Source organism: Pieris brassicae, chromosome 8 (assembly GCF_905147105.1).
Source record: "Pieris brassicae chromosome 8, ilPieBrab1.1, whole genome shotgun sequence".
In the NCBI taxonomy this organism is placed as follows: domain Eukaryota; kingdom Metazoa; phylum Arthropoda; class Insecta; order Lepidoptera; family Pieridae; genus Pieris; species Pieris brassicae.
In genome coordinates this window covers 7,847,110-7,867,142 of record NC_059672.1, presented here as the reverse complement: position 1 = coordinate 7,867,142, position 20,033 = coordinate 7,847,110, and the positions used below count along the sequence as shown (strand labels likewise).

Genomic DNA, 20,033 nt, shown 5'->3' with positions numbered 1-20,033 from the left:
TATGACTTTAGTCCGGGCACAGTATAAAGAACATTCTGAGCATGAGAACGTAAAAGGGAAGGCGAAATCATATCGGTTTTATTCGTTTATACACAAACACGATAACGTCTTTCCGTTTAACCGATCAAAATCAAGTGGTAATCTTGTATTTTGTTTAACGTCCTGGCGCCAGACATTAAATAATATATTACTTTCGTCGGAAACTGCTTTTGACGAATGATTAGTGTAATTTATGAATGATATTGTTAAAATATATGTATTATTAGAATAACTCCATAACGCTTTATAAAACCATGTTTAAAACATATTATATGTACTTTGAATATAAGTCTACCGGAATCTCTTGGCATAAAACAAAAATAAAAAATATTTTTTTATGTGTCATTCATGTCAAGTATCAACTGTCAAATCAAAGGGGCTGAGATTTAGTGATAATCTTATTGAAATTGCCATCCAAAAGGGACCATAAAGATAATTTTATAATTTAGAAGACAGAGAAGCTAATTTCAAATCTAACAAGACCTTCATTAATAGTTATGGATAATGCTAGTTCTCATTTTGTACGTATGATCAAACCACCCACACAAGCCAATCGTATCGCTTATTTGTATAAAAGAATGGGCTCCGAGCAAATGATTTACATCATGTGATATTTGGCGTAAATGTCAACTACTTAACGTAGTGAAACAAAACCTGTCTGCACCCTTATATGAGATCAAAAAAGCATTAAAATTTCACGATCAAGAAGTTTTAAGACTCTCGCCTTATCATTGAACGTGGAAATTATTTAGGTATAATGAAGCAAGAAGTTGCATTCCTCATACAAATAACTAATATACTTCATGTTCATTAATGCTAGACATAAATAAAAATTAAACACTATGAAGATAATTTTATCCAATTTCTTCAGGATTGCCCACAATAAATTTTTATTTCCCTATTTGCCATGATTTTCCGATAGAACTACAACACTTTATTTTTCGTACTGTCAAACATACAATGTTGTTGACATTACTGATTTGACAGTAAACTCTTTAACAATTGATAGTGGTTTATAGGTAGTTGACAAATGGCAGTTGCGCCTTCGAGCCCGACCGGCGACCTTGTTTGACATTGTCCTAACAGCTGAGAGCTCTTCAATAATAATAATTATTCTTGACCTCATGAACTTAGTTATCAGATTACAACCTACGTGTAACTGCTACAACATTAAGCAAGCCGCTGTAGTTGTAGAAAATGTCTAACATTGTGATAATTAAGACAAACCCTTACGAGGGCCAAAAGCCGGGCACAAGTGGTTTGCGTAAAAAAGTTAAGGTATTTGTACAAGACAACTACACAGAAAACTTTGTTCAAAGTATACTGGATGCCAACAAGGATTCCATAAAAGGTTCCACGCTTGTAGTTGGTGGTGATGGTCGCTACCTCGTCAAGGAAGTCGTTGATAAGATCATAAAGATTGCTGCTGGAAATGGGGTAAGACTTGCTAATTGTCTTCGAGAAATATCTATTTATAGCGATACGAGAGCTCTCACTAGTAATTAAATTTATATTATACAACAATACAGAAATAAAATTCATTTATATTTATTAATCAATTAATTTAAAAATAAGAAGTAGAAATAGTTTGCAATTCAGTTTTCTTGGTGAGAGCTCTCACTAGTAATTAAATTTATATTATACAACAATACAGAAATAAAATTTATTTATATTTATTAATCAATTAATTTAAAAATAAGAAGTAGAAATAGTTTGCAATTCAGTTTTCTTGGTAATTCAAACGCCTTTACTGATGAGTTTATTCTCTTAATTAATTACAGGTTGGAAAGCTGATTGTTGGACAAAATGGTATATTATCTACGCCAGCTGTTTCTCATATCATCAGAAAGTTTAAAACTTTAGGTATGTTACATGTGTATGGTATAATAATATAGTATAGATTTTTATAAAATCATCTTCATGTACCACTTTTGGAAAAAATGTTCTATTAATGGTTATTTGTGTAAAAAAATATAATTAATATTAATTTGATAACATATAAATATATTTTAATAATCTAATGATGAAGTGATAAAATAATATAAAAATTGATTGTAATGATATGACTCATAATGTTATTGTAACTTCTTTTCTACCTTTTTAAGACAAATCTTGCATGTAATTATGAGTGGCACTTTAGTTTGTACCATATTTTTGCAAATAAATTATTATTATACACTAGTAAATCTAATACATTCTTAAAGTTTATATATAATTACTTTAATTAAGACTTTAAAATCTTGCTAACATTACAAAAAGGTTCTTAAGAGCAAATTAAAAACATCTGAGAATGAATTAAGCTGACCTTTGATCAACCTACAATATTATACATAAATCACATCTCTTTCCTTCACCAATTTATCTTAATTCTGGTTTAATTATGTTTTAGGTGGAATCGTTCTCACAGCTTCTCACAACCCTGGTGGCATTGACAATGATTTTGGAATAAAATTTAACTGCAGTAATGGCGGCCCAGCACCTGACCACACAACAAATGAAATATATCAACTCAGTACAGCGATCAAGCAATACAAAATTGTACCAGATATACAATGCAATATTGATAAAATTGGTCTACAGAAATTTAAGGTAGACTTCTAAATTAATAACATTATTTTATTTTAAAAAAAATTAAGAAAAAGAGTCCTTCCATCTTTTGTCTACTATTCCAAAGTGGTATACATTAAATAATCACTCACTCGCTCCTGCCTCTGTGACCCGTAAACTCTTCAAAACAAGAAACATATTATATAGTTATTTTATGGCTAAAAAAAATTCAAATTATTTAATATCCTTTTAATTATAAAGACCTCTCCAAAATCTATTTATATTGGTCCTTAGACATATCAATGAACTTTATTTAGATGTTTTTCTTTTAGGTTGAAGACAGAGAATTTATTGTTGAAATAATAGATTCTGTAAAGGATTATGTTGATTATATGAAGGAGATATTTGACTTTCCAAAAATTAAGACTCTATTGCAAGGATCAGAGCGCCGAAAGCCTTTTAATATACTTATTGATTCCATGAATGGAGGTAAGTAAATGTTTGTGTGAAATATTTCTTTTTTACTCTGATACTATTAAAAATATAAAATTTCTTTATACATTGTTTTCAGTAACCGGTCCCTATGTAAAACGTATTTTCATAGACGAGTTAGGAGCCACAGGAAATAATGTTCGTAGAATTGTACCTTTAGAAGACTTTGGTGGAGCTCATCCTGATCCGAATCTGACATATGCGGCTGACCTTGTAAATGCGGTCAAGGGTGGGGACTATGATTTTGGTGCTGCGTTTGATGGTGATGGTATGTGCTAAGCAATTGCCAAGTTTATATGAATGTCTATACCTCTTAGCCTTGAAATATATGTTGTAATATAAAAATGTATTTTTATATTATATTATATTGCATTTATAATTTTTTATTACCTTTAGAATACAGTTTTGTTGTATTAATTTATTACTTTAATAGCTATAAACAACCTAAGTACTTAGGAAAGTTGTTTTTATTTTTATAACTGAGAATTATGTTTTAAATTTATTACTATATGTTTTTTTTATTACTTTATAATTTTATACTGATTTCTCCAGGTGATCGCAACATGATAATCGGTCGCGATGCGTTCTTCGTTACACCGTCAGACTCCCTGGCAGTGCTGGCAAATAACCTCCACCACATCCCGTACTTCCAGAAGACAGGTGTGAAGGGCTTCGCCAGAAGTATGCCCACAGCTGCAGCCGTTGATAGAGTTGCTGCTGCCACGGGAAAGGAGTTCTTCCAGGTGCCTACCGGTGAGACTTTTTTTTTATTCAGGTCACTAATTTATTTACTATCTCTAATCATAATCTTGTCATTGTTAAATATGTCTTAGAGTAACAGGGCAGGCTGAATTTTTTTTAGGTTGGAAATATTTCGGCAACCTTATGGATGCCGGGCGTCTCTCCCTATGCGGAGAGGAGAGTTTCGGAACAGGTTCTGACCACGTGAGAGAGAAAGATGGGCTCTGGGCGGCACTGGCTTGGCTCTCAGTTCTCGCGGCTACGGGTCTCTCTGTGGAAGAGATTTTGACGAAACACTGGCAACAATTCGGCAGGAACTACTTTACAAGGTGAGTCGTTATAATGAAATGGTTATAGTAAATAATATAATATTCCTATATTTAACTTAAATAACTTATGAGCAGTGTTGGCATAGTGGATTTAGCGTGTGACTAGGGATGAGAGGGTTCGATCCCCGGCGATGCACCAACGGACTTTCTTTCTATGTGCGCATTTAATATTAGCTTGAACGGTGAAAGAAAACATCGTGAGGAAACCGGCTTGCCTGACACCTAAACAGGTAAGCAGGTTTCATAATTCTTCAGAATTTAGTAGACGGCTCCTGTTAAAGGTTATGGGATTATTTTAAAGCTGTCGGCCCGGCTCACCACGATAATTTAGGGCTTGAAGAGTTCTTCGCCAACTTTAAGAGAAAGTGAGATATTAATAAGACAGAGCAATATTCAAATCTGATTTATTGTGATAAAACAATATCATAAATACTACCTACACCTATTCATACATATAATACTACGCGAACCGTCAGTGTCAGCAGTTGTGTTGCAATGTTCAAATTAAATCTGAATACATAGTGAGGGTAGTTTATTCAGAAAGTACTTATTGTACTTATTTTATGTCTTTTTTGTATTATTTATATAATACAAAAAAGACATAAAATTATATGAAACGTTAGAAGTATACTAACTAAAACTAAACTTATATCTAAAAGACGAGGCAAAAGAAAAATTGCCAAAAAAATTTGCCTTTTACACATTGATTATTTTCTTTGTTAATTATTTTAAAAAATGAGTGCGTGTACACATGTAAGAAGTGAAACTTCTGTATGACTTTGTTTTTCGAAAAATTATGTACTACATATATGGAACTTTACAGAAATTGGTTATATAGAGTTAAATTAGTTAAGTTTAACAAAAGGCTTTTACTATTATAGACATGAATACAAATAATACAATTATTTAATTTTATCTTATTACTATTAAGATTATTACAGAATTTCATTAGTTGTATTATCATTGTTACTACTATATACTATCATTGTTATCGTTATTATATATTGTTGTTATTAATGGCTTCGAATGTCTATGAATCAACCGCGGTAGGGACAAGAAAAAGATGGCGCGTAACCGAAAAATGTGACGGTAATTATTTTCCAACGCCGATAAAGAAGTTTCACTTCAAAAAAATCACAAACGGATTGGGTTTTTCGCACAAATTTTTTGGCACAAGTTTTCTGGTAGAATTTCGTTGTTTATATAATGAATTTCTTATTCTAATTCTTAGGTCAAGATCTTAATCGCTACAGGACCCAACCATACTAAAAATATACTATTACAGATATGATTACGAGGAGTGCCCCAGCGACCCCTGCAACGAGATGATGCAAGAACTGGAGAAGAGGATGACGGCCCCTGGCTTCGTGGGCTCTCGTTACTCTGCTAATGGGAAGGAGTATAAAGTGTCAGTAGCTGATAATTTCTCCTACATGGATCCAGTAGATCAGAGCGTCGCTATGATGCAGGTATTTCATGTTTTTTTAGGTTTATGAAAACACTCCTAGATTTCATGGAAATTGTTACAAAAGACATCGCTTTTGGGAACAAAGTCATGAAAGCAAAATCTATTTTTTTTTCAAGAAAAGTAAAAGAAGCTAAAAGTATTATTTCTGGGAATTCAAATGAAAGCTATTTTTAAAGTTATAACTTCTTACAAGGGAGGGTAAACCACTTCGTTACGTAACGCGTTACGGCGCCTGTCTAGCTTCCCTTTCATTCACGCATACGGCAGCGTTCGTCAGGCTCCTTCTCTCTCTAACACGCAGCCGTATATCGGACGTTTTCCCCTCTTTCTACTCAATGTTTAGTGTATGTTAGACATTTACTGTTGTCAAATTATCACCAGCTTTGAAAGAGATTATAAAAAATATGATGATTAAATCTTCCGCTTTGACCCTCAGAACATTATAGAATTAAATAGTTCAATTTAGATTAGTTAAAATTGTCACTTCGGTCGGGCGTCCCGAGACGCTTTTTTTCCTATTCGATGATTTTCACATTGTTGTTATGTTTTATAGTTTAATATCTAAATGTCCATTACAGTAATTTATCTAATTAGGCTGAAGAGCGTTTTACGATTGTTTCACTGTTGAAACATAATTACGGACGACACAGTAACCGTACATTACCGCACGACGGTAATTTTCACGAATGTCTAGAACGTAATAATTTATTACCATTCGCGGAAACATTACCAATCCACAGCATTATTTATTTTTGAAACTTTTGTAATAACTTTTACGATTATTCGGTAGAATTGCAGTCTAAACTAAAACTATCTTTATGGTTCAGGGAAGGTAAAATTAGGTTAACGAATATTACAAACATAGGGCTCAAAATGATTTCCGTAGAATTACTCGAATTTTTTTGTAACCATGTTTTGTAAAAATTCTGAAAAAAAAGTAGTGACTTTGTTCTCCGGGGAAAGCGATATATTCTACTAAATAAACTAAACTGTATTGTATTTTATTTATGAATAGTATTTGTAATATTTTTATTAAATTTAGGGTCTCCGTATAGTTTTTGAAGACGGATCCCGTATTGTGATGCGTCTCAGTGGTACAGGCAGCTCTGGTGCAACTGTCAGGTTAGTGAACTGTGTATTCCAAAGATAAGACTGAGAAATAAAGACAGTTATTAGAATTTGTTTAATATTGCCAATTTGATTTTATTTACATACATTTTACTAGGTTTACCTCAGTTATAACACATAACACATGTCTCAGGTCAGAATAGCATATTTTAAATAATAATTTTTATTAACATTTTAGATTATACATAGACTCCTACGAAGCTAGTGATGTCCTCGGCTCGGCTCAGGAAAAACTAGCGCCACTTATTAGTGTTGCGCTGCAAATATCGGAACTGCAGAAGTACACCGGCCGTGACAAACCTACCGTTATTACATAAATCTTGTGTGTTCATCGAATAAATAAGGGAGCGTTCAAGTATTACGTGTCGAAATTTTTGGAGATTCTTGACCCCTCCCCCCATATAACGAGCCCTAATGATTCTGTATCCAATAGTTATACCTAAAACTTACCATTATGTGGTGTAAAGTACTGGAAAGTGGATAATAATATTAACAATAACGCGTACTTCAATCCCCGCCCCGCATCGTAACGTGTTACAGGAGACCCCCCTCCCAAATTCGTTACGTAATACTTGAACGCTCCCTAACGATAGTTACCAATTGTTTATCATAACAGGATTTGAGTGTAAGCTCATAATGGTTGCAATGGATTACGTGATCTTTAATATATATTAGATCAGCCCCTAATTGTATACTTAAAAGATTTTTGATACTTTATATAAAAGATTTATTTCGTTTTTTTATACATTTGAATTGTTTTTTTTAACTGAATTGAGAATAATAATAAAGGGAATGTTATTTAGATAATTAAGCGAAAGATTTTTTATAAATGTTATACGTGTCCAAAGAGAAATAAAACACAAAATTAAAAATGTAGTTTTATTTATGTAATCTATGACTAGATGTTTATACAATTCTATCTTAGGGACGTTCGAGTTCCGTAAATGGGAACGTTTGGGACGTTTCATTAATATTTTCAAGGCCTCATGCTTACCAAGCAACACAATTATTGTTTGACCACGATTCGAACCATACATAGCGGCTCAATAAACCACTAAATTCCGAATATAAACTTTCAGAAATCATTTGCCTTTCAATTTATACTTATGATATAAAGAACTGCATGGCAAGGTTGAAGACGCCAAAAACGATGATGGCCGAATAAAATAACCCCTTAAAGAAAGTGAGTTCTCCTCTCATGTGAAGAGATCTCATGTACAAGAGAGACGGAAGAGTGAATACGTGCACCAAGCCGCTGACTGCACCGGTGTATCTAGAAGATAATTTTATTAAATTAGTTTCGGCTTAGAGGACAAGGCTTGGGGTAGTTTCGGCTCCAGTATGACAAAAACGCATTTGTCAGTGTCAATGTCTCGACTTTGAATTGAGGATATGAATAACTAATCGGTTTTTATATTAACCGATGTTTTTTTTCTTTTCTTTTCGGAAAATCGATTATATTAGTTACTTTTTTAAGCACAAAGGATTAAATATGCGTTGTTGGAATCTAATGTAGCCAAACGACACATTTTAATCCATAAGCTCCATCTATGCGCTTAATAAATAAACGTAAAAATGAATGTCACTTGTCAGTCGAAAAATGAAAAATTTATTATCATGTAGAAACTGCGACTATCGAGTAAACTAAAACTTCTTAAGTTCCTTAATGTTTTACAAATCTAAATTTAACTTATTGAATTTAAGTAGACGTGTTCCAGACTGTTTACCTACTTGTCTTACGCTTAACTTGACGATTAGAAAGGACATTGATTTGAGAAAACTATAGAGTTTCACAAAGCACAAAATTACTTTTTTAAACCTTTACTTTTAATCTATTTCGAAAATATATATGGCATACTTAGGGGTAACACATTCTAATGGTGTAATATTATTGTTTTTCAATTTATTCGTTACATATATGAGTAGCGACACGTACAAACATAGCGCTGACGTTATACATGTACCTTATAATAGTCCCAACATTAGGGCAAAGGCAGGCCACAAGTATGCTGAGGCTTATCAACAGGAGATTGATTAATATGGTGACCTTTCCCGAATCCTTTAATGAAAGAAGGAGAGCGGCTTCCGTTCGCAACATATATACCACTAGAGGATATACTGTTATTACCTGAAATTATGATATCTGTGTTATGTCGTATAGTTATGTTTTATAGAATGCAGGTAATTTTTATTCGTTTTGGTTACATATAAAATATATAAATTAATCTCACCGTTTCAACTAAAGTTATTTATTTATTTAATTATTAGTATTCTTACAGCTACATACATATTATAAAACAAAAACTTAGACAATACAGAAAGCCAAAACAGATTACATAGATTAACAATATGTAACAGAAAACAACTAAGTACATTAATGGACAAAATAGATTTGAAAAAAATTTAAACTGAAATTTTACATTTGAAACAACAAATAATACTTCATATTTCAAATTACTGCTTAACAATTGTCAGTTTTCGATACTACGTAAACACATAAAATGTTACAAAAAGGGAAGGAATTTTCCCACCTAAATAGCTACAAAATGATAAATGGTCTGATAGAATCTTAAGTTTCTCAGATACTGATAAAGTTTTATATTTTGTAACCCTTTTTTTATCTTTTTTGTTGGTCAAAACCTGTGACAGTACTGACAAACAAAGCATGTAAAAGAAAATAAAATGTTTGTAAACACATCGTAACCTGTCAAAACCTGATGTATTGTCTCAAGTATACAATTAATTATAGAGGTAAACATCGAAAAGATCCTAGAAAGAAATCTCATTTAACCAGGTTCGAAAATCGAGTGAGGGAATTTGATGAAAAAATACTGGGGGCTCAATGCAATTTTCTATAATAGAAGTTTATGGTTAACGAGGTTGCACTGTATTATAAATTTCTAATTCAGTGCTGTAAAGACATCGTTTCAAAATGGAAAGGCCGGCAAAGCACTCTCCAGCTCTCTGGAATTGAGTGCCCGTGTGCACTTAGGGGAGTCTTTTGCCCGTTTAGGGGCCAGGTCTATATAAAAATATTGGGGCAAATCTATAAGAAGTAACTTACTTGGAAAAGAAGTAATGCTCTCGCGACAACAGTCATTACATCGTGCATTTCAAAATTATTTAATATATTCTGAAAAAAAGTAAATCGTAGTAAAAAACAAATTGTAGAAATGTTTCTTCGAAAAGAAAATTGTAAAAACTATTTTAAAAAAGTATGGAGTTTCTTGCCCATTCTTCTTCGTATTAAATCTTTTCGTAGGGGCAACTAGTCATTTTTAAATATTTTCACTTGTAATTTTGACTTTCAAAAGTGCCTTTTAATATTATAGTGCCTTATAATTGAAATAAATGTTTTGACTATTTTAAAAAATTATTTTCTTTAGTTACTTATTGTATGTTACTTATTGTATGTTACTTACATCTTCTATACAGCTTTTGGCCAACGGAAAGCACACATAGAATACTGCCCCCACAATCGTATAAGTGATAGTTACCAGTAGGAATGCAATGGTTAAATCTCGACCCTAAAATGAATTACATTAAGAAAAAGGAAATTAAAATTATTGAATTTTTTAAATTCATTTATATGTTGTATATATATACCATATACATGTTATAAAAAAAAACTAACAATTATTCAGTTTTAGTTTAGGTTTAGTTTTAACCGCTAGGTGATCAATAACAACGATTCCAGTAAAATTGCAAAGAGTGGTTCAACATTAAAATATAAAATTCTGGTAAATAGATGCGTTTTAACCTGGAAGCCTATAATTATGCTCCATTTTAATAAGGTGTACCTAACAATAAAGATTCCGGATGGAAGGACCAATTTTAGGATTTCACTTACATTTCTATCCTGCCGTTCATTATTGCTCATAATTGTGATGATAATATTGTGTATGTAGAAGGATAGTGCCAACATCCCACTTAATACGGCCGCGTCTGTCCCACCCCGTGGGCCAAGGGGCATATTAAGGTTTATTCCCCAAGAGGCTCCTTTAACTAGGACGAATATCAGTAAATACAGTACTGATAGTGTACCTGGAATATTAAATAATAAATATACATTCGTTTAAAGAAGAGTCGTATTTTTTATATGATCCACATTAATTAACTACAAAATAAAAACAAAAGAAGACATTTTAGACAAAACAAATTCTTTTTTTTTTTCTTTTATGTTTTGCAATATCCAACGTTATATTAATAAGATGACAGTCCTCCCTTCCCGAACAGTTTTTTCGTAATCGGTTATATAAGAGTAGTCCCAGTAATAAGTCTACCGAATGCAGTCTTGAAAAAGGAAAGGTATTAAATAATTAAAGATTTTTTAATCATGATACAGATACCGGCAAACATCTTGAACAAGCGTCCTTGCCTACGCAGAAGCGATTTTTAGGTATCACTGGGAGGGGGTGGCGGGTGGAGAGTGACGTGTCGATGGCGTGATTGGTAAATCAGTTGACGTTTGTGTCCCGCGTTGTGTACGATGCGAAAACAGCGATGTTTAATGCTCAAGAAGTTTGCCGGTATCTGTACGAGATTATGTTTTAAATACGATGAGCCTCAGTATGCCGCCATTGAGTAATCTCGTGTCGTGTAAAATATACATTGGATACAAATAATTATTTTATTAACTGAACATGCAATCTACGAAATTACATTTATTTTATTGTATTTTCTCACTCATACAGCATACATCACACAAGGACTATCAGACTTATTAAAATTATGTTTTAGAAAGGATATAATGCCATATGTGAAAATGGCATGAGAACTTAAGAAGGCGCCAGACCAGATTCACGCAACGAACGAGTAGCCCGTAATAATGCAGCACAACTGACGAGTGGATTGGGTCCGCCACCAAAACATAATAATGTAGGAATAAGGAAAATAATAAAAATAGCAAGGTATAAAACGACTCGGCAAAATGTTTTCATGGAGTTTTAAATAAAATTATTACTTAGCTAAAATATAAACTTTAATTAGATTATATTTAGTAATAACAAAATTTTAATGAATAATAAACTCACCCAACGAATTGAACTTGGTAAAAAACGTCACATTTCTAAAGTTAAGTAGTGGGAATACTAAAACAGCTACGTAAATGGGTACGGTAGTGTGCAGGCCCCAGAATGGGGATGGATCGTGAGCTTCACTAGTTGACCCGGGGATCAGTTCATGTTTGGGGCACAGCAGCACTGATGAGTTATGACTGGTGGCGTTGACAGGAGGTTCCTCTGAAAGTTTTGTGTCATATTTATACAAATATTCATATTTTTGTATGTTAATCCCAAAACTAATGGAACGAGATCTGTCATAATTTATGGTACTTTATCTCTGAGTATATTTAAAAAATTCAGTCGTGCAAACCGGGATAAGCCGCTAAAGAGTGTTTCGATCATATAAATAAATTTTAGTTCGTTAATAAAACTGTAGATATTAGTTGTTTTTAAGTAATATTCATTTACACGGCCCCTTTCACAGCCCCTTTATAGGCCGGCAACGCACCCACTACAAATGTGTGGCCATGGGCAGAGATGACTGTCCTTTTTGGGCGTCCCGCAGGCTCTTTTTCCCCCTATTATAAAGCGCCGCATCTATCATATCATCTCTTCCACTCGATGAGTCCAAGGAGAAGAAAGACAGTGGCAGCACACAACTTACATCTACACGGGAACTGTCGTCGATTCAAAAAATATTCAATTTTATTTTGTTAAACTGTCGTCCGTGAACCGACTTTACAGACAACCATTTTTTCCTTTTGTAAATATTATGTGTTCCATCTTTGGCTATATCTTTAGTATGATTGTTTCTTGATATATTATTAATGTTATTTGTACGATGACGAAATAGATAAATGTGTTCTTACCTATAAAATAATTGACTGTATAATACAGGAAGTTCGTGATGAGTATCCAATACACGACGTTAGCGCCAGTTAATACGAGTAAGCTGAACGCGTGTGCCACGGCTTCTGCCCTGGGACCAAGTAAAAGGCGGCATAGAGATGGAACCTCGAATGTGTCGCCACCTATTAATTGTAAATAAAAATTTCGATATGTCCCAGTGTCAGTACAAGTCCCAATGTAACTCGTGATTCCAAGTTTGGTATCATCAGCGCTACGGATAAAATAGAACTACATTGAAGCAGAATAGGAAATCAAACCCGTATCACCGCGACGTTTGTTGTTCCACAACTGAGCGTTTTCTTAAGACAGTTTTTGACTTCTGCTATGTGGAGCTGCCCACTGTAGTATTTCCGAACTAATTCAACGTAGGATCCTTCAAAAAGCGAATCAATTTTTGGAAGGCAGGCAAACCCGCTTCGAGCCCTCTGGCAAAGAGTGTCTATGGGTGGCGGTATCACTTAACATCAGGTAAGCCTCCTGCCATAAACTAATTTGCAAAAATAACAAAAAAATTACAATCACCCAAGGAAGACAAAAATAAGAAAACATTAAAACAGTCGTAATAGCGGTTTACGACTTTGTCCCCCGAGGCAAGAGATAAGTGCCTCGTACGTAGATCATATACAGGTCAAATTGATAACCTTTTTTTAATTCGTTAAATATAGGGATATTACAGATAATATACAAACCATGATAAGCGTTGACCCGAATTAAGAGGTAAGCTGTGAACAAACAGAGGGCTGCCATCAAAGCCACCAAGGTAAGAGCAGCTGGAAGACCAGCCCTCTCAACTCCCCACGCCATTGTGAGAAGGGATGATCCCATTATTGTGTTCCATATTGAAAAACTGGAATGTTTTGACATTATATGTTAATCTGTGCCAGAAAATGCAATTGAAATTGAAATTTTGACATTGAAATAGAAACAAGTTCACACACTTTGATCTGATCTGTTCTTGTTCTGTGTGTGATAAGTAAATGAGTTCGATTCCCGGTATAATACTTAGTAAGCTGGGAATATGTTTTTAATTGTGCTTACATAGTAATGAGGGAGCTCTGTTTCTTCTTGTTTTGTTTATCCGGTTTCACATGTGTTCGTTTGTATGTCTCGATAATATCCCTGTCTGATAATTCTCCTGGACCCTGGAAATTTAAGAATTGTATTTTATTATATGTCGATAAAATAATTCCTGGTATGAACATCATGAAATTAACATACCTACCTATCACTTGACATATGACTCGCTAACGTTAGGGTTATAGAAAAACAGTCGTAATGTTTACAAAACTTAGAAATTCGTTGAAATTTAAATTTGTACTTTGGATATAGAAAGACGGTGATTATATGTTATATATTTTGGTTCTGGTTCCACATAGTGGTTGTGCGCCGCAAAAACTGTTGAGCAACAGGATTTTTAGTAGCCTTGTGAGGCTACTCATACTAAGACTGTTTCGCTGAGTATCAAAACATCACGCGATATGACCAACTAACTCATAGAAGTAGTGCTTATCACAGATTTCGTTAGGATAAAAAAATATTCTATCTATCTATTATCTGACGATAGATATTTCATCTAAGCCGAATATAAAAAATATTAGTACTTAAATTATTAGTACTAAAATATCTAAATAATGTATAAGAGTATTTCCTCCAACTTCGATTTTGTTCCTTATTTGAGTGTTGGAAATAAATACTTTGAGTTCTAATAATTAATAATTTCTTATTATTATAGTCAAGATGATCACATACCAGGGTATCAGAACTGGTGAAGCGTGTGCTTTTGTATCCGGGAGTATAGGATGGTGAAAGCAGCAACGGCGCAGTCTCTCGCTCCATAACGCTTTGGAAACTGGCGATGCTCGTTGACAGGGAGGGAATTTGACTGAAAAAGATTTTTAAGGGTGTGTGGTGAGATCTCTATGGGTACTAGCAAGTAGGGATGACATTAGCAACACATATCTACATTATAATGTCCTCTAACTACCAATGTGACAGATAATTATTTGTAAAAAAAAATGTAAAAATGTTTACCTTTCCGAGAAAGTGCACTGGAATTGATAGTGGCCCTCGCAAATAGTTGTAAAAAAAGAAATACATTCTTAGCTTATCAAAATTCTTCTAAATAAATAATTGAGATCCCTCAGACAGAATTCATCATTATAATGATGTGTAAAACGTAAATAAAATATAAACAAAAATATGTCTTACTTGTATTTATAAGATCCTTTCTGCCTTTCCTCGCCCTCTTCGCATTCTGAGAAGTCCGAACAGGCACTGCCAAAAACTCTGTTCCAGATTAACAGTTAATAACAAATCACAAACTATTTACTTTATTATCGTATACAAAAGATAAGAAAACTCGAAATACTTCTAAACTAAAAATTACCTTCTAACAACGAATTTATATACACGGGTAACTGAACTAAAATTATCAAATGAATGTTGGGGATACTACCTACCTACTTGTCCAATAAAACGGTTTTATTTGTAGCAAGATTATTTAAAGCATTCTCTGTGGCGAGAAAACCTTCGTGGATCAACCTCCTTGGTTATCTTATCAAATAATGTTTGAATTAGGAATAGACAATTTGAAATTGACAAGCCGACAGATTAATTGGAGGGAAAATTACACATATTTTCAATTACAAAGTCAAAGCTCACGAATTGTTTGCAGCTGCAGTTGAAATACCTTAGGTTACGTGTAACATGTGATTAGTTGATAAGTTTTACTTGTCATATCTTAGACCTTGGTCTATGTTATCTAGAGTTGTATTTATTTTGTACCCGTAGTCACTAACGTTCGGTTAAAACTCTAGATGTTATAGGAGCAAACTGCACTTACTAAATGAACATGACAACTGTTACGAGTCGGCCTTGATTTTTCTACTTAATGGATAGTCGTCATCGACATCCGCTAAACAATCTGGTTTAAAAGAGCATAATATCCCTCCTCCGTTGAAAAATCGTCAATTAAAATCAAATTTTCGTCGCAATTATAAAAAACATCTACTTACTCGTAGTATAGTTTTTAATCCGCCCAAAAATATTTATTTTTCTACTTAACAATTATTCTTATTTTTAATTTTATTTACATTTTTTTCTTCAACGCTTACACTGCTAACTTTTACTATTATTATTATTTGTTTCTGCTGAGTATTAGATTCTTTTTTGTTTTTTTTAACGGAGGCGCAAACTAGCTGCTGTGGTCTCTGACAGCGCTGTGGAAAAACTCTGCTCCTCAGCATAATGCTCAGCCAATTACAACCACAGCACACACTAATTACACAATTAAACCTTTTTATTTAAAAAAAAATGTTTTTTTATTGTTATTTTATGTGTTTCTGTGTGTGTGTTTTGTTAGTAATAAATGTTATGTTATGTTAAATATAGACTATCACAAAAGTATATGTTTTAACCTGCCCCTGTCCGCACTGATAGATAAACTCAGCCCAAAAAATAAACTAATGACCTACATATGTATTATATATATCTAGCTTATTAGATATTCTTTTTAAATCGATAAAGGTGTTGGTTTCTAGTTTCGAAGGCCGAAGCTCGCCTTTAGAGGAGTAAGTATATTTGTTGCATAATATTGCACTTACATATTTTGTTAGAAACTAATATTTTTATTTTATATAGCTTATTTTCAAATGATTTCATAACACATGTTCATAACTAACCTACTCTAAATTTTCTCATTGGTATTCTTTGAGAAATACAGTATCTTTAAACCGATGTTTAAGCGTGCGGGTCCCAACTTGACTGAGGGCGTACGAGGCGTAAAATAATATCATTTTATGCGGAAGAAAAACACTAAAAGTTGCAATTTAATTGATGAAATACGATTGGAAGTAAGATATTTTTTTGTTTATATATCCTCCGGTATTTGTTCAGTCTCTAATAAATGAATAGTTAAGATTTTACATTTATTCAATTCAAACCAGATATTAAGATATGCGCATTAAAAGAAACTTCCGCTTTATACAATTTATATATATTCCTGTAATCAATTTATGACGAGTCAATGAAATAATCACTTTCCACTCCACAGGGACCTTGATCTGAAGATAATTAACATTACTTCGAGTTATTTTATAAACATGACCATTAATCATTGTTTAACTTTATTTTATTAAATGCATATAGAATTACTACATATCCCGTCATTTTAAAATTTGTAACGGCTGTGTTGCTCTTATCTTATGATTAATTACCTTATGATATTATATATATAAACACTGGCGAGACACAGCTTTTTAATTAGTGTTTCAATACCCTTTTACGTTTTATTTTAGTAGGAGACTCACATGATGTTAAGTGATACGGACGTCAATGGGAACAAATTGCCAGAAGGCTCGCAAGTGCTTTGCCAGCATTTTAAGAATTGGTACGCCCTTTTCTTGAAGGACCCTAACTCGAATTTGTTTAGAAATACTTCAGTGGGCAGTTCCACATAGTAGTACACAGCCAAAACTGCCTTAAGAAATACTCAGTTGTGTAACGACAGACGTCGAGGTGATACGGATGGTATTTTGTATTCTTCCTGGACGTTCGTTAGTAAAACTCAGCTGCAGGTATTAGTCCAAAAAACTCCTCTGAACACTCCACAGTAAATGCGGTATAAGATGCAGAGTGACCCCACAGCTCTACGTAAAGGGATAGATATATATAGTAGCATATAAAAAAATGTATTCATTTAGCGAACACACAATCTCTGGGTTAAAATGGCATGGTTAAGTAGGCTAAATAGTTTCTGTGTTACCACGAAAATCACTAATTAAACCCTAGCCACCATTTCATTAAAAAATATAGCTATAAGCAGTGTGGTTTTGTGTATGTTGTCAAGATTTTTAGCGACCTTGTTTTATACAGAACTAGACAGACGTTTGGCCATACCACGTGATGTTAAGTGTGATGTGGTCTAGGGGGGGGCACGCCTGTTCAGGCCAATTTAACCGCCGCTTAAATTATTTATTATAATGTCTAGGGAAGATGAAACGGGGCAAGGAATTCTTTCTTTCCTGTTCTCACTAAATGGTGCAGTGCGGAAACGTCAACAACGAAGTGGTGAAACTAGCGTGATAGAGCATTGTTTGAAAGAGGAATGCGGAATCAATCTGTGTAGTTCCATGAAGCATTCTCCGGTGTACAATCTATGAAATACTGAAAATCAGGCAGCGGAACGGCGATGGTCAAGAATTAAGTTGAGATTCAGTGAATCGTCGTCTATAATCTTAGCTTTTCTCTATTAAAGGCACCCATGTGACATTTGGAAGCTCCAGCCCAGGTGACTGCAGTCCACACACGAACGGAATTGAGCTTGATTAAGAAGTTGTTCCGGTATGAAGAACTGTCAGATTTTCGCCTACCACTAGAACCTTGGAGTGATTAAAACGCCCAAAGCTGACATCCTCAACAACAATCATTATTTATTTATTATTATTTATTACCACTTAGTTCCATTACAATATAAAAATTGAACATAATTAAATGAAAGGAGTTATACTAGCGGCCTTATCGCTTTCGAGCGATCTCCTCCAGGATCCCACAATGAGAAAAAAATATGTATTAAATTAGATAAGATAGGCAACAATACATATTACACATATTTCTATCAATTTACTTTTTTGAGTTTAAACACATGTACAAACAGAGAGACGCAGGCAAACTACAATTGAAAATATGTACAGACCTTCCAGAGGTTTTTATACTAAGATATCTTTAAAAAACTATTAATTCTCAGTAATATTAATTACGTGTATGTAAGAAAACGTGCGTATGTTGTTACACGTATTTACATTAAGATAAATATGTAAGTCATTAACCCAAAGAAAAAGACTGGTCTAAACGGTAATACAATCGAATTGATGAAATAATTAACAAGAATTTCATCATACGATTGTGCCCTTTAACTTTAACAGCTAAATTTAGAATAGGAAGTGATTTAGGTACTGTATCAGATAATAATTATTGTATAATCCAGTTATATGTAACCGTTGCTTCAATTGGGATTATTATTAGAAGGACCACGATTGACTTAAAGCATACAAAATATGCCGTATAATTTAACTTTTTATTAACGCTTTAAAATTAGAGCATTGATTTCAATATTCTTAGCGTAGTGAATGTATTCGTAATACCCGTCAAAAACATTTTAACACTTAACTAAACTCATGTTAAAATTGTCAAAACCAATACACAAATTTACAATAAAAAGTAATCTTAAGTAGCGGTTTTAAGAATATCAAAAGTTCACATACTTTCTCGGGATTTCGAACAACGCCTAATTACATTATTTAAAACTAACATGTAAATTGAAAGAAAATATATATCTTTAGAATTTTAATTTTTTAAAACATAATTTTGGTTAAAACTCAACAACACATAATTTTTTTATTTATTATTAAAAGAAACAAATAATTAAGTATTTTCTGGCTCCCAAACCATCCAGATTAAACTGCACTACCTATTTACACTTATATAATTTTTTGTCTTACTTGTCCACCCCTAAATGTTAATTTAAGACATATTTCATAATTACAAACTTACCCATAGCTATCAGCTGATTGAAAAGAACTTGCAGCAGACTCTGTTCCACATTTGTTTGTATTATTCCTTTTGGAACGCATTCTTCCCTATACACATATCTTAATGTCTCAAACAGACCACTGCCAGTGGCAGCTAAATCACAATTGATTATCATTTTGTTATGTTTCTCATAACGTAAGCATCTAATGTGATAGTAGTTGAACTCGAACAACTGATAAAACATTTTTATTGTTACCAAGTTCACTATGTAAATTATGTAATAGTTTTGGTAAATTTGTGAAAAAATGGTAAGTTTTATTTAACTAATTTTAATATGGTAGGTTTTTTGTGTATACAAAATACAGAATTACTGACTTATATCACATGACATGACTATGAATGCAAAGATTATATTTTTCTTACTCTTGCTTTTCTATTATCTAAACTAATTTTCTTATTTACTAATAGTAACTTAAGATAACATTAGGAAAATGAAATATGTTTACAAGAAACTAACTTTTTATTTACATAAAATACAACAAAATAAATAAGTGCAAATCACAATTCACATAGATCATAATAGTCTACATGAAACAAACTTAACTATTCTAACACTACATTGCATTATAATTAAAACATTGTCTTTGGCCTAATAAACCAGGTTTTTAAATTTTGGATGTAACCAAATAAAGAATAGATTACTTTCACATTTCAAATCACTTAAAAGGTTTTCAGTGAACATGAAATATATGGCCTTTTCTATATCTCACTTTAGAAATATTTATAAAAAAGTATACATAAAGAAAAGATTTTCAATATCTTTATTACTTGTTTGATATTTCTCTTCGT

At 32.9% G+C, this 20,033-nt stretch overlaps 2 protein-coding genes across 6 annotated transcripts; one reads left to right on the top strand and one right to left on the bottom strand.

The window, feature by feature from the left end:
- The first annotated feature begins 1,064 nt into the window (after nucleotides 1-1,064).
- Nucleotides 1,065-7,546, top strand: LOC123713384 (phosphoglucomutase). Its single transcript, XM_045667011.1, has 10 exons — nucleotides 1,065-1,476; nucleotides 1,821-1,902; nucleotides 2,429-2,628; nucleotides 2,919-3,075; nucleotides 3,158-3,346; nucleotides 3,631-3,831; nucleotides 3,941-4,148; nucleotides 5,434-5,617; nucleotides 6,659-6,738; nucleotides 6,923-7,546. Exons 1-10 carry the CDS (start codon nucleotides 1,237-1,239, stop codon nucleotides 7,059-7,061), a joined length of 1,680 nt encoding a protein of 559 aa, XP_045522967.1. The 5' UTR covers nucleotides 1,065-1,236; the 3' UTR covers nucleotides 7,062-7,546.
- Nucleotides 7,547-7,609: 63 nt separating this feature from the next.
- Nucleotides 7,610-19,407, bottom strand: LOC123713466 (sodium-coupled neutral amino acid transporter 9 homolog). Of its 5 annotated transcripts, none has more exons than XM_045667139.1 (12): nucleotides 19,206-19,407; nucleotides 14,865-14,942; nucleotides 14,406-14,538; nucleotides 13,695-13,798; nucleotides 13,346-13,503; nucleotides 12,617-12,778; nucleotides 11,778-11,984; nucleotides 10,595-10,788; nucleotides 10,167-10,271; nucleotides 9,809-9,877; nucleotides 8,709-8,872; nucleotides 7,610-8,017 (listed from the first exon to the last, which is right to left on the bottom strand). In XM_045667139.1, the coding sequence occupies exons 1-12, from the start codon at nucleotides 19,283-19,285 to the stop codon at nucleotides 7,849-7,851; spliced, it is 1,623 nt and encodes a 540-aa protein (XP_045523095.1). In that variant the 5' UTR covers nucleotides 19,286-19,407; the 3' UTR covers nucleotides 7,610-7,848. The 5 variants fall into 5 exon arrangements, with proteins under 5 accessions (XP_045523095.1, XP_045523096.1, XP_045523099.1 ...); XM_045667140.1 differs by having other exon boundaries at nucleotides 14,865-14,930; XM_045667143.1 differs by lacking the exon at nucleotides 19,206-19,407 and adding an exon at nucleotides 15,346-15,471 and having other exon boundaries at nucleotides 14,865-14,930.
- Between the last annotated feature and the right edge of the window lie 626 nt (nucleotides 19,408-20,033).

Bases quoted from the DNA above. Each gene is read 5' to 3' on its own strand.
- LOC123713384 (XM_045667011.1), top strand. From the start codon at position 1,237: ATGTCTAACATTGTGATAATTAAGACAAACCCTTACGAGGGCCAAAAG. The intron at 3,347-3,630 runs GTATGTGCTAAG...TGATTTCTCCAG, and splicing joins TGCTGCGTTTGATGGTGATG to GTGATCGCAACATGATAATC. The intron at 4,149-5,433 runs GTGAGTCGTTAT...ATACTATTACAG, and splicing joins GGCAGGAACTACTTTACAAG to ATATGATTACGAGGAGTGCC.
- LOC123713466 (XM_045667139.1), bottom strand. From the start codon at position 19,285: ATGCGTTCCAAAAGGAATAATACAAACAAATGTGGAACAGAGTCTGCT. The intron at 14,943-19,205 runs GTAAGTTTGTAA...AATCTGGAACAG, and splicing joins CAATCAGCTGATAGCTATGG to AGTTTTTGGCAGTGCCTGTT. The intron at 13,504-13,694 runs GTAAGCACAATT...AAAACATTCCAG, and splicing joins CAGAGCTCCCTCATTACTAT to TTTTTCAATATGGAACACAA.